At 33.4% G+C, this 17,634-nt stretch overlaps 3 protein-coding genes across 4 annotated transcripts; 2 read left to right on the top strand and 1 right to left on the bottom strand.

The window, feature by feature from the left end:
* Window positions 1-1,731: 1,731 nt before the first annotated feature.
* Window positions 1,732-3,446, top strand: LOC119669197 (glutathione S-transferase theta-3-like). The gene is made up of 4 exons (XM_038079010.1): window positions 1,732-2,016; window positions 2,093-2,198; window positions 2,918-3,234; window positions 3,299-3,446. Exons 1-4 carry the CDS (start codon window positions 1,890-1,892, stop codon window positions 3,439-3,441), a joined length of 693 nt encoding a protein of 230 aa, XP_037934938.1. The 5' UTR covers window positions 1,732-1,889; the 3' UTR covers window positions 3,442-3,446.
* Window positions 3,447-3,482: 36 nt separating this feature from the next.
* Window positions 3,483-5,335, bottom strand: LOC119669196 (replication factor C subunit 5-like). 2 transcript variants are annotated; one of them, XM_038079008.1, is made up of 6 exons: window positions 5,110-5,335; window positions 4,982-5,046; window positions 4,461-4,911; window positions 4,195-4,409; window positions 4,048-4,125; window positions 3,484-3,693 (listed from the first exon to the last, which is right to left on the bottom strand). In XM_038079008.1, exons 1-6 carry the CDS (start codon window positions 5,148-5,150, stop codon window positions 3,542-3,544), a joined length of 1,002 nt encoding a protein of 333 aa, XP_037934936.1. In that variant the 5' UTR covers window positions 5,151-5,335; the 3' UTR covers window positions 3,484-3,541. The 2 variants fall into 2 exon arrangements, with proteins under 2 accessions (XP_037934935.1, XP_037934936.1); XM_038079007.1 differs by having other exon boundaries at window positions 3,483-3,693; window positions 4,048-4,409.
* Window positions 5,336-15,214: 9,879 nt separating this feature from the next.
* Window positions 15,215-17,068, top strand: LOC119666376 (proton channel OtopLc-like). Its single transcript, XM_038075656.1, has one exon. The coding sequence runs from the start codon at window positions 15,215-15,217 to the stop codon at window positions 17,066-17,068; it is 1,854 nt and encodes a 617-aa protein (XP_037931584.1).
* Window positions 17,069-17,634: the final 566 nt, after the last annotated feature.

Here is a 17,634-nt window from a genome sequence, read left to right as displayed (position 1 = left end):
TGTTTCGAGCTCATACACGTGTATCCATGATTTGTCATTTATCACAATGTTGTAGACGTGTTTTTTCAGCATTTCCTTGCACCAATCAACACTTTTAGCTTCTTTTAGAGATTGTCAAATTATAACGGGAACAAATCATTCTGAAAGCTTAATACCTATGTAAAATTAAATGTATGCTAATACCATTAATTTGCAAGGACACCTTGCATGTGACATGCTGATCCATCTTTATTATTTCTCACACTGCATCGATGTTTTCTGGTACAACAGCCGTTCTTGGTCGACCTTCACGAAATTTGTCGTGGATAAAACGATTACACACGGATTCATTGAACCATTGAGTCCGAAACTCATACACTCGTTGGATGTGGTGTTTCATTGTCAAATGTAGGAGTAAGTTGATCAATGCATTATATTCTGGTTAACCCGCGTCGAAAATCGTTAAAAATCATTACACTATATTCATTATTAAAAATGGATTTAATTTTTCGCAGAGATATAATTTAGAATCGATTTAAACAACACAATAAGTATGCGTGAACTAAAACATTCATCTGGGAAATCTTAAAAGCCAACCTCCGTATATAAAATTTTTGTGAAAATTCTTCACAGAAACATCTCTCTATTTCAGGGGAAGTTCATCTCATAGCTGTCGATCTCTAAGTGCACCAGTTCTAATACTACTGTGATAAGTCTTTGTTGTACATATTCAGGGTATCAGATAGACACTTTAGGAAGTAGGGACCTATGTTGCATAGAAGCCTTATGGTTAGTGACGAATACTGGTTAGGATAGCAGTTTTAGCACTACGACAGTAGTCATTAATGTATGTATGTTTTTAAACAAATTAAGAGTAAATTCCTTAGGAGTGATATTCTTTTGGCACTATCACACTAACAAAACACCGCCATGTCATTGAAGTACAACTGATTATATATCAAGAATGCATATATAGTATGTAAAATAGTTCATTATTTACCAGATACCAATATGTTGTTTGTATTTATATCAATAATGAGATATCTAAAGGTATTTGAAGAGAGATTCGAAAATTAAAATCACATAGAATAGAAGTAGTATTTTTATTTAAAATTTTTTATTTTATATATTTAAAGGAGGCACTTCGTTAGATATTCTGCAATGATAACAATTTACTATGTTAATTAAGATAAACGTAAAGATTAATTATTAAGGAAAATGAAAGACAACGATCTGATATCATTCAGATTACCAAATATATTGTTTGTACACTGTTACTATTACTAATTTTTGTTTAATTAAACATAATTTCACCTGATCCACATTTTATACCGAAGAGATTGCAGATGAATTTTTCCATTTGTTAAACATTACACAAAAATGAAAATAATTGCAATTGCAAATTGTATTTTTAAACATTAAGCACTATGCGAAGTCGATATCTGCGACTGTTATCAAGAACGATATGCTACTTAGTATAAACTGCATATCGGTTTATAACCGTTTAAATCTATAATTCACTATATAAAACCTTTACGATGTCATTTAGAGAAAATGAAGTTCATATCTACTAAATAATAGATATATTTTATTGTCTTTGATAAGCAGACTCAAATGGATTGTTATATCTGTAAGAGAGAAATAGACATCTCTTTTGTTACTCTATAATAACACGATTCAATTTACTCTTTAGACTCTTAAACATATTAAAAAAATCCATTGTTCGGTTGTTATTTTTTAAGAGTGTATGTAGAGAACTTATGGGGGAGAAATCAAGCCGGTAGAGATTTTGTATTTTGTCAAATCTAATCTCCTGAAAGTAAATCAGCTGTTGGATTCATGATATAAGGCATGAAGTGGTTTTTTAGCAATCGTTATATTTTAGTCTTCATTTTTGATTAGTTTACAACATGCCAGAGTCTAAAGCTCAATTTAAATATTATTTTGATTTTCTATCACAACCATCCCGAGCTCTTTACATCATATTAAAACAAAGCGGCACTCCATTTGAAGAGAATCAAATTAATTTATTGGAAGGTGCGATTAAAGTCATATTCTAATTAAAATAATTTTTATATATATAACTAAATATAGATACATCTATCGTTTGTAGGTGGAAATCAAACCATCGAGTTTAAAAATGAAGTTAATCGCTTTCAGAAGGTGCCCGCGATTGTTGAGGGAAATTTCAAATTGGCAGAGAGCATAGCTATTTTAAGGTAAGTCGGAACTGGTGATGGTATAAATTTATTTTAACATTACAAAGATTAGAAAAAATATTTAGACAACAGGATCAGAAAAGTGTTTATCCGAAGAGATTTACACAGCAGAAAATATGAACACAACATGATGAATATATAGGATGAATGTAGGAAGGGTTTAGTAGAAGGTGGAGTGTGGCTGCAGCGAAAAATTAAACTTGCAGATTTGATTAAATGGGTCTATAAGTTAAAATAGGCGCATGTTGGTATGTGCTAAGACATAAAAAGAGATGGGCGCCGTTATGAGATGTATAACTGTAGTTAGGGACATGTTATGTGGATTTATTCCACACATTTTTCAAATTAATTTTTGTCTTACTTTGTATACAAAGCGGAATATAACAGTCTTTGTTTAGGAATTTGTCCTACACACTAAGTAACGCTTCTTGCTTACACACTTCCAAGTGCACTGAAGCTTATGTACTGTTTATGCTGATTCAGCTATGATCACAGAGTATGTTAGCCTGCTTTGAACGCCACTTAGAATTTTAGGTTTTATTATGCGGACCCTGAATTCATAGATGCAAATAGAAAAACTCACAGAGATCTCTTTCAACTGGGACGATCCAGTACTTATTGGTAAATTTCGTTTTTGAAATGAATTCATCAATGATTAATTATGATATGTCTGATGAAATTTTATATATTTTCAAATTTCTCTTTTAAAATTCTTGCAGATATTTTTCAAATAAAAATTACATAGCTGAACATTTTTATCCCAAGGATGTGCAAAAACGAGCACGTGTGGACGAATTTCTTCAGTGGCAGCACAATGGCATACGTACTTCTTGCTCATTATATTTTCGTTTTCTTTGGGTACAAGATAAGTTTTTCGGTGCTCCTGCGGCACCAGGTAAAGTTGCAAAATACAAGTCTGAAATGGAACGAGATTTAGGTGTGATTGAGACAGTCTGGTTGAAAGATACAAAATTTATAAATGGCAATGAGTTAACAGCTGCAGATGTTTTCGGTGCTTGTGAAGTAGAACAAATACGTAATTAACTAAATTAATTAAACTTTTTAATAATAAATTAATATTGTTTGGTGTTATTTTTTAGGCACGACAGCTTACGATGTAGGCGAGAAATTCCCAAAGGTAGCGAAATGGATTGAAACAGTGCGCAAAGAACTTGAACCGCACTTTGATTTCGCACATCAAACAATTTACAAATATGAAAAAGAAACGAAATCAAAATTATAAATACAGTTTTTTTTTGTATGAATTTTAATATATTTAAATTTTTAATAGTTTTAATCGTTTGTTTTGATAATTTCTTAATACTATAAATTTTTCCATACACTTAACTTTCCATTGTAACCATTTCGCGACAAATAAAAAATGCTGAAACTAATGCTGTTGTTTGAGGACCTTCACTGCAGCCTTTTGCGAGACGTTCTTCAATGCTAGCCAATTTAATAATTAATTTGTTCATCACGCTCATTGGAATTTCAACTAAAATATAAAGTAAATATAATTAACATACTTGCAAGGTAAAGTACTTAGCGTTATGTATTATTTTAATTAAGTTACTAGGTAAACAAGCTTTGTTTAACATTGTTTGGCTCCAGAGCATTTAAGGAAACTTCTGTAATACAGATGGCAATACAACTGTTAACAAAGCTTGTCAAAATCTATTTGCAACTACTAATTTGTATATATAATCAAGTAGCAATTTTCTTTTGCTACATGGTCAAAGTCAGGCATGTAGCCGGGGTCACAGCCCGAAGTAAATTTCTGGCTACGAACCAGATCAGAGTCAAGTGTATATCAATATAAAACAAATATATGTTATACTTCCACACTTACTTCGCATAATAAATTGATGTAGTTCAGTTAGTATATCTTCCAAAGCCAAGCCTTTTACTGATTTGATACCTTGTATTTCTAAAAGTAATAAAAAAATAATTTGAATGGTTCGCCAATTATTATTAAACATGTGTAATTTATGCCTACCATTATAAGCAGTTTCAAAATTCTCTGTTGACATTAAAGTTTGCAAAATATGTTCAATGTCTTTGCGCAAAGGATGACCAACGCAAGTGTAAACGTTATCCTCATTGACGATATCAAATGCCATTGATGTACTTTGCAGTACGTTAAGCACTTTACGCATATCACCTTTTGACAGAGTCATTAGCGCTTTTTTACCATCTTCAGTGACATTTAGCCTATAATAAAAAAGTTTAAATTACATAATTAAAAAAAATATGTTTACTTACTTTTCCATTTCAACAATTTTATCCAATCGAGGTAATATCTGCTCTGGGGACAATGGTGCAAAACGAAAACGCGTACAACGCGACTGCACGGCAGGAATAATTTTGCTCAGATAATTGCAAATAACACAAAATCGTACATTTTCTGTGTACTTTTCAATGATACGACGCAAGGCATTCTGTGCATCATTGGTCATGGCATCGGCTTCGTCCAATATAATCAATTTAAATGTACCACTGAAAATCGTTCGCGTAGAAGCAAAATTAAGTATTTGACCACGCACTATATTAATGCCACGATCATCAGATGCATTTAATTCAAGTACCATGGATTTAAACTGAGCTGGAGTGTAAAGTTGCTTCGCACACGCTAATATTGTACTTGTCTTTCCTGTGCCTGGTGGTCCATAAAACAACAGGTGGGGCAGCTGTTTTTGATTGATGAATCTATTAACTGTTGTAAGAACAACAAATGTTTAAATATACTATATCTCATATTAATTGGTTAAACTTTATTTCTTTACTTGTAGAAATAATTTCTTCATGTGAAATCAAATCGTCCAATTTTGCCGGTCGATATTTTTCTACCCTGTAAATATGAAGTTCTTTAATATATCTATATATAGAGATTAAATTATTATTTTTTATTTACCATGGCATACGGACAATTTTTTCTGCACTTTCTTCAACCATTTTATTTAAATATTTATTTTATAAATCTATTTGCACTAATGTTAAGACTAATGGTTAATAACAATAATAGCATTTGGCGGTCTTTCGCACGAATATGTCAAATAATTGAACTGTCATACGGTTGGGTTGGTGTTGCCAACCGTCTCTGCTTAAATTCCATAAAATAATTGTTTACGTTGCCACATGGTTTCTGTTCTTTGACAAAATTAAATTGTTTATTTTTAAGGGCAATATAAAATTAAAATTTTAAGTTAACAGGACAATGCTTTTAATAAAATATATTGTGTTTGCATATACTTAGAGATATGAAATGTTTTTTTATTTGTGATAAAATATCAAATGCATCTCTATCAAATGTTTCTTTAATGTGCATTTCACAAATACACAAAAATGCAATTTTGCACTTTTATGTACTCCAAATGTTATACAAACAATTTAATTGACGCAAAAAAAATAATTAAAAATATATTAAATGATGAATATAAATTTAAAAAACATCAAACAATGTACGCATTGCACATATGCATTTTAATCTGCGTAGAGATCGTTTCGAACGTTATTTGCCCAAGGTGTTAAACAAACAATACATTTATTTATATAAATCATATTTCAATCCTTCGAATAGGAGATGTACCTGTTGTTATGTAAAGTACTTTTTAAATATTAATTGCCTGGCAACTCTGGCCTGTCATTATTCTATATTCCTTTTGTAATTATTATTCATTATTCATTTTTAGTATAGTTAATAAAGCGAAGTAAAGAACATGTTAAAAATACATCGGACCGTGTTTCACTTTTGCTAAAAATATATAATAGGTTATGGGCCCAGCACGCTTCCACTGCGAAGTAAAAAGCACGTGCACATAAAAAGTAGATTTAATACGTGTATAAAAATGTCGGGAACGGTGATTCGAGTTGAACCGCTTAACGCGGAAAACTACGATACATGGAAATTACAAATGAAAGCTATTCTCATAAAAAACGATTTATGGTCATATGTCGAAGGTACTGCGTCGTGTCCAACGGGCGAAGCGGCTGCAAAATGGATCAGCTTTGATCAGAAAGCGTGTGCTGATATAATGTTATCAGTAAGTGCATCAGAATTAAGATTAATTGCAGAATGCACAAATTCAAACGAAATGTGGATGAAACTACAAGCCACATATTCATCAAAAGGGCCTGCGCGCAAGGCGACGTTGCTGAAAAAGGTTGCACTTTCGCGCATGAAGGAGGGTGAAAAGGTTAGAGAGCACCTCAACGATTTTTTTGAAGCCGTGGTGAAATTAAAGGAAATCGACGTCACCATCGGGGATGAGCTTCTGGCCATACTGCTCCTATATAGCCTACCCGATTCTTTTAATACTTTCAGGTGCGCGTTAGAAACGCGCGACGAGCTGCCAAAGCCAGACATACTTCGAGTGAAAATATTAGAAGAAGCTGAATCGCAAAGGACAAAAGAAGACAGACATAGTGATGAAAACTCTCTATACATAAATCGAAATAAAAGCCGAAACGCAAAACAAAACAAACGATACAGTGATTCTAAACGAAACAAACAATGTTTTAATTGTGGCAAAATCGGACATTTTGCACGTGAATGTAAAAATAAAGCAAAAGCTGAAAATAACACGCAATTGAAAAATTCGGAAAAATCTGTAAACAATAATTTTAGCTATCATGCTGAAGATGCATTTATTAGCTCAATAAAAGAAAATTATTGGTGCCTAGATAGTGGATGTACTGCCCATTTAAGTGCAAACCGTGAATATTTTACAGACTTTCAAAAATCGAATAAAGTGCTTAACTTAGCAAACGACAACACAAGTATAAACGGCGTCGGTAAAATGAAAATAACTGTAGACGTATACGGTCGTGATAATAACATTGATCTTAAAGAAGTTCTATATGTCGAGGACTTGCGTACAAGTCTACTTTCTGTATCAAAAATAGTAGACAGCGGATATGAGGTGCATTTTCGCCCTTCAGATGCAATCGTATTGGACAAATATCAGAAGGTTATAACTCGAGCGAAAAGATGTGGAAATCTTTTTATTGTTGAAAATAAAAATCATTTTGCACAAGTTGCTGAAGAAAAATGTGACATTGAAAAGTGGCACCAGAAAATGGGCCACATAAATGAAAACGATCTTAAAAAATTGGCTAGTAATAACCTAGTACACGGATTAAAATTAAATCCTAAACAAAAACTTCCGACTTGCGAAATTTGTATTAGTGAAAAACAAATACAAAAACCATTTCCTAAGAGTAAAGAAACTAGAACAAGTGACTTATTAGAGATCGTGCATAGTGATGTGTGCGGACCAATGAGAACAGCATCAAATTCGGATGCAAAATATTTCGTAACATTTATTGATGACAAATCACGCTATTGTCATGTATATTTTATAAAACAAAAATCCGATGTATTAAATGTATTTAAGCAATACAAAAGAGCAGTAGAAACATTAACGGGTAAACGAATTAAGGCTTTACAATCAGACAATGGTAGAGAATACGTTAATTCTGAATTTAATTTATTCTTGAGGAAATTTGGTATACAAAGACGCTTAACTGCTCCATATACGCCGGAGCAAAATGGTATTGCTGAACGTAAAAACAGAACTCTAGTTGAAATGGCCCGTTGCATGATGAAACAAGCTGAAGTTCCGCCAAATTTTTGGGCAGAGGCCATAAATACAGCGTGCTATATTCGGAATAAGTGGTCACCTACAAAACGAAATATAACAATAAGCCGTGATGTCGTGTTCGTAAACAAAAATATCTATCATAATAAATACGAAAACATTTATATTAACAATGAAAACGACTGCCAAACAAATGATTATATCGATATTGCGTTCGAAAATTGTGAAAATCAGAAACTGTCGGTCAATCCGAAAATTGTAGAAAATACAGATACGCGAGAAGAAAACTCCATTCGTAGAAGAGGTCGTCCGAGACTTATTCGCACAAATTCACGCGGTAGGCCTCGAAAAGAATATTACACGTCAAATCGGAATGGTGAAGAATCATCCAACGAAGACGAAAATACAAGTTCAATAAGAAAAATTGCTGATAAAAACCATTCAGATGATGAACCTGACAACAACGTTTTTGAAGATTGTGAAATGGCGTTTCTCACTACATATCAAACTCCAGTAACGATTTTGGAGGCACTTGAAAGCGATGAAACAAATTCCTGGTCAAAAGCGCTAGAAGACGAAATGGTGGCACAACTAAAGAATAAAACATGGGAAGTGGTCGAAAGACCGAAATCACGAAAAGTTATTGGGAATAGATTCGTGCTTCGAACTAAAGATTACGGAAATTAGGAATGAAATATTAAAGTCATATTTTATACATAATAAAAGCACTTTAAGAGGGGGTGTTGTTATGTAAAGTACTTTTTAAATATTAATTGCCTGGCAACTCTGGCCTGTCATTATTCTATATTCCTTTTGTAATTATTATTCATTATTCATTTTTAGTATAGTTAATAAAGCGAAGTAAAGAACATGTTAAAAATACATCGGACCGTGTTTCACTTTTGCTAAAAATATATAATAGTACCGATAAAAAAAATAAAAAATAAAAAAAATTAAATAAACTAAACATTTAACACAGTTTAAAAAGTGTAATATTTTATTTTATTTTAAAAAACATTTTTATAAATTTATATGTTAAATAAACGACCTTAGCTCGGTAAAAAATATAAAAACTAAATAAATATCGGTCGTAATAACAATTTATTGTATATTTTGTGTACTACAAAAAGACATGTCACATATCACCTTATTTGATTTTCGGTACGGACTCAGAAGATAATAAAATTCACGGGAACATTTTTAATATGATAAATATTTTATTGGGCATAATGTAAACAAAACCAACCGCCATAAAAACTTTGGTGCTTTACATATTAACGAAAACTACGTCATCCAAATGAATCTTGAGCCATATAGTACTTACTACAAGAGATTGATCAGTGTATATATATCTAGAGTTGAAGAAGATGATGCTCTACCGAAGAAGTTGTTCGAAATAGCAGTTCTACGAATAAAATGTGGATGAAGATCGTTCATATTGGTTGTCTTTGGTGGTGTGATCAGAATAAAAATACATTGATCACACTTCGTGCACGGAAAAGACGCACATAGAGAGAAATACCGCAACAAACCTGGCAACCGATTATCATGGCTTCAAAATAAAGTTTATTTTGTAGTAGAATTTTAAATTTTTTAATAGATATTCTTCAAATATATATTCTTAGTCCGCTTAATATATTTATAACTAATTTAAATACTTAAATCTTTGTCAGTAATGAATTTGTTCACTGGTGTGAAGCTTACATACTTGAGCTTTATGTGGCTCTATTACTTTAAAATTTACTTTAAATACAAAGCTTAGAGCAAATAAAAGCTCAACAGTGAACTTTAGGCAATTGTAGTAAATTGTCCTGCTTGAACTTTGGTGACGAGTACTTGTAAGAGAATGACACAGAAGATGCTAATTGCGGGTAAAATGTATTGTGAGATTTTACGCTTAATGTGTGTTCCAGTTTGCCAATAGCGAAGAGTATTGATAAGAATTCCTGGAAAATGTGTTGTTTCGTTGGATAAAAAAGGAAAAAATTGTTTAATGTCAGTTGAAGATAGAAAGCACCTAACATTCCTTTGCGCCTTATGACATATTGTGCGGATTGAGCACAATGATGAGAAGAGTTGGAAAGGAAAATGTAGAAAAGAAGGTGTTATTATTAAGGTCATTAGTAGAGAAATAGTATGTATTGAAATAAAAACTATAATAAAAATAAAATTGAGAACCTGTTAAAAAGGTACAAGGAGACTGGGTGTTTTAGGTTATTGTTTGTAAAGGATTAGGAAGATGTTATTTACTTTCATATATTCTTGGTTTTTTCTTACATTTTTATTGCAATGAATACAGATAAAATAAGTTAAGCTGTTAAAGATATTTAATTTCAGTAAATTTTAGGGTAAATAAAATTAATATAAATACATACGGATGGGGGATTAATTAAAAGGATTTGAAGAGCAAATTGATAATAAATATTGAAGATGCCGAATAAATTAATTCTTAGTTAACTAATTAAAGTTATAGGTTAAATGCTGATTATTTAATAAACAAAGTTAAAATAGAAGCTATGAAATTAAAAATTATTTATTATAATAGAAAAAATCACAATCAAATCAGTGATCAGCGATGATGTCTTACTTTAGCAAAAGTCTTATAAATTTGAATAAAATAGATTCGGTTATACTAAATGAGACACTAACTGATTCTAGTTATCGGAAACTTTAGTAGAGTTATTACCAAACGATTTGTCATTATCAAGTTGATGATATTTCACTTAAGAGAAATCTCCTGGGTATTAACCAAGGGTGGATTAATCCATTTTTATTTTATAGTAAATTCACGTAGAAGATTTGAAGTAAAAATATCACAAATTTAATTTTAGAGGATGAAATCTATTCATATTCATATTGTTTTTCAATGTTTTTTCCTATATCTGGAACTGCAGTTTTTTTCATTTGGCAAGAACCTGCAGCTTGGAAACTTTTCTATTTTGTTATACTTTAAATATTTAAGTTTTTCGAACCCGTTTTTTTATATACGATAATAATTACTATTTTTCTATAATAATTATCTTGTAGTCTTAATTCTGAAATATGGTTGTTATTAGTACTAAATTTTAGCATCTCGACAAACATAAGGCAACAGCTTTTGACTATAAAGCCCAAAAGCTGAAACTTTATTTCAGTAATTAAGGGAAGGACAGATTTAAAAAAAAATCAGAAAGGTTGATACTTAGACAATAAATATATCTTAGACAAAATTAGAAGCGGGGAGGAAGGGGATGTTTTTGCTAGGTTGTCATTACGAATTAATAGTTCAGTCTGTGCAAGCGGTTGTTGCAACTACGATTGTAGAGATACGGATAGTGTCGTTCAGATAAAACGTCAGGAATTGAGGAAGTTTGTACCGCATATTGTTAAGCAGGTCGATGGGAAATTAAGGTGGGTGAATATTAAATTTTTCTATAAGGCTAGTTTAAATGCAACACAATGAGCTAATAGACCAATATTCGGTATTTTCTGTACCAGCAGATATACTAAAATCAAATTTTTCTTACTTTTAAAGTTCGGCTTACTGAAGGGTCTCCAAATTTGGGCTCGCACATTGTAAACTTTTCCATTGTTTTGAATATTTCAAAAGCTATTATTAAATTTTAAAATTATTTTCACTTTAAGAAAAACGCCGAATACTTTTTACACAAACTTCAAAGCCGCTGATAAAAAAAATTGCTATTTACTTCAAAAGGATCATGAGCACAATGTAAACGCTAATAATATTGAAGTAAAATAATATTTTATTTCAGTATAATAAATGGAGTATTTTTTTTTTGAAATAATTATTGTGCAAAAGACCGGAAATGGTCGCCATTCAGTCTAACGAAGTAGTAATGTTCGTAGTAAATTTGCCTAACACCAACAAAATCGCTGAGCTTAAATTAATTGTCGACATTTTCACGCACAAAAGCTTTCAATTGCTGAAGAGCATGCCAGCCTCACACTTTTCAGCATTCATTCATCTCGTCTTCGTGCCTCGGCTCGGTTTTACGATGAAAACGGACGAACACAATAATCGGCAGTGAGTTCGTTTACAAGTGCGAAAATAAAAACAAACGGAAGAAGTAAACAAAAACAAAACATTTTACATTTTACAATACACAAATTCCAATGGTGTCACAAACACCAGTAAAAACACAATTCAAACATACACACTCGCACACACACACACACACACACACACACAGACACAAAAGTAATGTTGCAGCACAAGTTCGAGCTTAAACACAAATACGCGAAGAAGAAGAGAAAATCGTAATTGTAAGTTTGCTTCTTGCTATGTTATTCGTACAGTCGAATCGTGCGAATCGTGCTGAAATGTGAATGTGCGCGCTTTTCTGAGACTGGAATTGGAAGTTCAAATATAAAAACAAAAATCACTGTGAGCACAAATACAAAACTGCGCTGTACTTCATTCTACTGTTGAGTGTCGTCGCAGCAGGATTGTGTCCTCTCGTCGTTCAGCTCGAAAAAAGTGAATTTTTTCAAAATAACAAAATAAAAAGACAGAGCAAAAAAAAACACTAAGACTTTTTAAAGGTACTTTAACGGTTTGGAATGAACTATAAAAAAAATAAAAGTAAAAGAAGCTAATAACTAAAAAATAAAATCCTTACTTAAGAGGATTGTTTTAGGATGCGGAATTAAGTGCCGAATTTCTTTATCGCAAACATCAAAAAGTTTGCAGTTGTGCATTTGCGAATATTTGCAATTTTTTGGTGTATACACACACTTTTGTGTGCCGGGAAAAACGGGCGTGTGAGTGTGTGTCATTGTTGTTGTATGCTCTGCCGAAAATTTGAGTACATATATTATTTAATAAACACCTACGCTGACCTAGCAGCATATCTACTATTACAGCAGCACTTCTTTAAAGGATAATGTGTACCATAATTTTTTTCCGTTTCGTTTTTTGTTTTTTATTAAATAAATTTTTGTGAATTTAAAATTAAAAAATATTTACAAAAATGGAAAAATTCAATTAATACAAAAAAATAAATTTAAAATAAATTTAAAATAAATAAGATAAATACACAAACAAACGCTGCTCCACAAAACAACGAAATAACGAAATAAACTATCGCTTTCGTTGTTAAGCTCAGAAAACAATAACAATTTATGGTATAAGTGTGCGTACAGTGCGTAGCATCACTGAACATTTACATATGTGTGTATGTGTGTTTAAGTGTTCATTTATTGTATGGGCTTTTTTGTGTAAAATTGTCGTATATTTGCCTTTAGCGAGTGGAAAGGGGTGTGTGTCTGCACTATTTTGTGGCATTTGATGGCGTTGTTGGCACACAAAGCAAGTGTCGTACTCAGCTCGCTGGTTTATGGCATGAGGGTTGGAATCCATTAAGTACGCGTACATCACGCGTACATCTCCTTCCAGTTTTTGTTTTTGTTTTTTTTGTTTTTGGCGCTACAACGCATTATTGTGCCGCAACTGAAAATCAACTACAAATTCCCTGCAATCGCAGTAAAGCGTAGATAAATGCGTTGTTGCGCATTTAAGATGCGAAAAATTGTCTAAAAACAATTGGTTTGTTGGTTTGTTGGTTGTTGTTGTTGAAGACTTCTGTCTAGAGGATGTTCATAGCATCAAGTACCCCTTAAATCCTTCATTGCGCATTATGATAAGGCTTTAAGACAAGTAAAGCATGACGACGTAGTCAATAAAAATAAATATGGAAAACATAAAATAAATGTGTAGTAATTTTTTATATTTTATTACATACCATTTATTATATCGTTCACCTATATATTAGATATCACTAGGATATTAGGAAATATATAGATATATATATTATATCTTTTAACTCCTTGGAGGAGCATAGGCCCGCAACAAATATCTTTCACTCGGTACGATTGGTGGCTAGTAGCTTCAACTCTTCCCAGCTTTTCAGCATGTGTGACATTTCCATGTCCATGCTATTCATAGGATTCCACTCAATCGCCATTCTTCTGCTATCACCAGTCGGTCTATGCAAAGTGTGACCGACCTAGTTCCATTTGCAGTTTTTGATTTCGGTTCTTATGGGTCTTTGTTTAGTTAAAGACCATAAATGTTCATTTGGAATTGGATTTGGCCAAAATACTCTAACAATTTTGCGTAATGACTGATTTACGAAAACTTGTTGTTGCATTGATGCCGTTTGTCGTAGCATTCTAAGATTGACATTTACATAGAAGGCAAGATTTTATGTTGGAGTTAAATATTCGTATTTTTGTTCGGCGCGATAACTGAGATGATCTCCCTAGGTAATAGTAGGGTCTTAATATCGTCCACTTATTTATTAGATCTCTATACAATACTGAGTAATAATGTCGTGAAAACCAAGTGTAATACTAATTATTACTTCTCATGTTAAACAAAATATACTAAATAACCAATTTGATGGTTTAAACGGTGAGAAAAATTTTTAATACAAACCTAATTAACTAGATGGTTTTAGATAATCCTTACGTTGAATGCTAACAACAGAAAATAAATTAAAAATGCAGTGAGATTAGTTTTTTAGTCACTAACTCCATTAAAAAGAACGAAAAATAAAATATAAAAACTCTCTGTAGTTTGAATTTGGAACACTTAAAATTCACGTTTTTAAAGAGTGGACTCACTAGCGTTGCATCACTATTCTTTGTTAAGTTCAACAGTATTAGAAGAAAATATATTGTGTTTTCAGTATGTCTTGCCTATTATTAGTTTTATAATATGTTCTGTCTTCACTACGGCTTGCCTATTAATAGTTTCATAATCCCTGTTCAGTTCCACAGTATTTGAGGAAGCTATGTCTTGCCTATTATTAGTTTTAAAATTCTTGTCAAGTTCTATAATATTGGATGCAAATATTTTCTGTCTTCAGTATGTGTTGCCTATTAATAGTTTCATAATCCCTGTTCAGTTCCGCAGTATTTGAGGAAGATATCTTGTGCAAACAGTCTGTTTTACCTATAATTACTGTTATAATTTCTGTTAAGTTCCATAATATTGGAAAAAAATGTTATGTTTTCTCAGTCTGTATAACCAATTATTATTAAGATAATCCTTTTAAACTCATTTGGCTCAAAATAAACTGTAGTCCTAAAGATATTCAGATGCTGCAGCGATGTTTAATAAAACAGTGAATGATATTTGTATAAATGAGACCATATAATATAAATAAAAAATACGCATTATACTAAACGCACTTGTACTTAACTACCTGATTTATTAAAAAATCACTAAAAATGCTTAATACTTTATTATAAAATATAAGTGTTTATATTTTCTTAGCATTCCCAATGTGAAATAAACTGCGATTGTTATCCAAACATCTAAAACGATTATAAAATAACACTTACAAAAATTAAAATAAAACACTCACTCCATAAAACGGTTTAAAAGATAAAACAACATATATATATACGTTAATCATGGATAGTTCACCTGATCTATCTTTAAAATTGCGTCGCGGTTCCAGCGATTCGCGTGATACATTTTATATGGATTTTGCTCAAGGCATTGATTCGGATATTGAAGAAGTTGATAATAGTGCAATAGCGCGTGAACCACAACAACCACCTACTCCACCACTACCAATACCACAAGATATTTTGGATGCTGAAATTGCTGCTATGGCTCAAATGATACCACCACCTCCACAAACAACATCCGCTATGACCATGCAACCAACACATTTGCCTACTTTAAGTGAGCATGATGACTTGCCACCAACACCACCACCACAACTATCAAGTACAGCTATGTCTTCACCGCCAGCATCTCCAACAAATTCTGTTTTGGAGATGATACCACCACCACCTATGTCGCCACCTATAGCTGCACCAATGCGTTTTGCATCTTCGCCACCTATCGAAACAGAAGATGAAGGTGATGATGGCGATGCTGATGAACCGGATGACGCAGATGAAGAAGATAATGATGATGATGACGAGTATAAATCAACTCCTCCACCACCTTTACCACCACTACCCTCAAATTTGTCTTACATACACGGTAGTGGTGGACCACATGTTTCACCTATAGCCAGTACAGCACCTCTTTCACCATCGATCACAAAATCACCTTCAACTTCGCCATCACCACCAATTACGCCACCTGTTTTAACAAAATTTACCTCACCACCAGTTGCTTATGTACCACCAACACATGTGCCAACAACATCACCTTCAGAAAGTGATCAATCGCAACCAAACTCTCCACCACCATTACCACCACATCATGACACACCGCCGCAACCAATTTCACCGAAAAGCATAAGCGCTGAATTGAGTGCACCAAGCCCACCACCACTTTATGATGAAACTAATGAAATGATTGCTGCTGTATTGGCAGCTGCGGTAGAGGCAACAGCAGATTTTGTGCCACCTGCCCCTTATCAAATGCCTGACGAAAATAAATCTTTAAATGATGATGAATCAACTACTATCACAACACCACCCAGCAATGGTTATTCAGGTTCTTCTATACTTGCACCAACCAGTGAGCATTTAGGTGAATTAGAAAAAGATGCTGGACTTGTTTTAGCTGATATACCACCACCGCCAGGCTTAGAAGATGAGCCTAAAATGGATGAAGAAGCTTCTGGAGAAAAAACACCAATTTCAGAGCAGCAACCAGATGATGTTGTGACAGAAGATCAAATCACGCGTGACATACCTATTGATGAGGAGGCCGAAGAACCAGGCACACCTACACAACAAACAACATCAATTGCTTCAGGCTCACTTAAACGTAGCGGCAGCATTGGTGGTGCAACTAGTCATGCAGCTAGTCGCAGCGTCAGTCGCAGCGGTAGTCGCAGTGGTAGCCGCAAATCAAGTCGCAGTGGCAGTGTACGCGGGAGTATCGGTTCACGTGCTGGTAGTATTGCAGCCGGTTCAGTAGCCTCAGCAGCAGCATCTATTGCTTCAGGTGTGCAACAAGGCGTTGTGACATCGCCACAAGCTTCGATAAAATCATTACGTAGCCAACAATCAATCAAATCACAACATTCAAAACATAGCATTCCACCAAATGTCAGGAGTCCACCTCTATCTGCACGTATGCAAAGTCCACCGGAAGGAGACGGTGCACCAATAATGCCCACACCACCAATGATGCGTAGCCCACCCCCAGTCAAAAGTCCACCGGTTATGCATAGCCCACCAATAGTCACCAGCCCACCTAGGGTTTATAGTCCACCATTGGTCAGCAGTCCGCCAATGCGTAAATCCATTATCGAAACAACGGAGACTGATAAAGCTGGAATGCCAGAAAAAAGGTAATTTTTTATATTAAAATTATTTTAAAATAAAATTGCACAGTAGTTGGTGTAGGTGTGCACTAAAGAATTGGAATAATATCCACGTATCCAGCACAGTTGTGTAAAAGCCACTTTTGTTCGTAGTTGAAATATGTAAGTATATTGAACTTAAGAGTTCTCCTGTACGCGCCTTCTGTACGAGTATCTGATGTGACCAACGGTTACATGCTGTGCATTAAGCCTGCTAATAATAAGTTGAGCCTACATCATTTCTGTGGGCCCACAATGTTATAATAAGTTTCAATCAATAACGTCACCGTTGAAATGTGACGTGACGAGTCATTGTACTCTAGCTGCTTTGCTTTTTATTTTTTACTCAATCTTTTTTTTTCCTATTTTGTTTAACGTTTCAACACGAGGCTCATTATTTATTAATAGGTATTTGCTGACGGAAAGGACTATTCAACTCACAACGCATCCACGTTGCACAGATTTCGATTTGCAAGTGATTATGAGTGCAGGTTGCGCTCGCTGTAGGGTTGTACGGTTATGAGTGCAGGCACCGCATTTGGCGGGGCATTAGGTTAG

Source organism: Teleopsis dalmanni, chromosome 1 (genome assembly GCF_002237135.1).
Source record: "Teleopsis dalmanni isolate 2A chromosome 1, ASM223713v2, whole genome shotgun sequence".
Lineage (NCBI taxonomy): Eukaryota > Metazoa > Arthropoda > Insecta > Diptera > Diopsidae > Teleopsis > Teleopsis dalmanni.
This window is presented reverse-complemented; position numbering and strand designations above follow the sequence as displayed.

What these genes read in the sequence shown, in the direction of transcription:
- LOC119669197 (XM_038079010.1), top strand. Translation starts at nt 1,890, where the DNA reads ATGCCAGAGTCTAAAGCTCAATTTAAATATTATTTTGATTTTCTATCA. An exon ending in TCAAATTAATTTATTGGAAG is followed by an intron (nt 2,017 to 2,092) that starts GTGCGATTAAAG and finishes TATCGTTTGTAG; the next exon opens with GTGGAAATCAAACCATCGAG. An exon ending in GAGAGCATAGCTATTTTAAG is followed by an intron (nt 2,199 to 2,917) that starts GTAAGTCGGAAC and finishes AAATTCTTGCAG; the next exon opens with ATATTTTTCAAATAAAAATT.
- LOC119669196 (XM_038079007.1), bottom strand. Translation starts at nt 5,150, where the DNA reads ATGGTTGAAGAAAGTGCAGAAAAAATTGTCCGTATGCCATG. An exon ending in AAAATTGTCCGTATGCCATG is followed by an intron (nt 5,047 to 5,109) that starts GTAAATAAAAAA and finishes TCATATTTACAG; the next exon opens with GGTAGAAAAATATCGACCGG. An exon ending in TGAAGAAATTATTTCTACAA is followed by an intron (nt 4,912 to 4,981) that starts GTAAAGAAATAA and finishes TTCTTACAACAG; the next exon opens with TTAATAGATTCATCAATCAA.
- LOC119666376 (XM_038075656.1), top strand. Translation starts at nt 15,215, where the DNA reads ATGGATAGTTCACCTGATCTATCTTTAAAATTGCGTCGCGGTTCCAGC.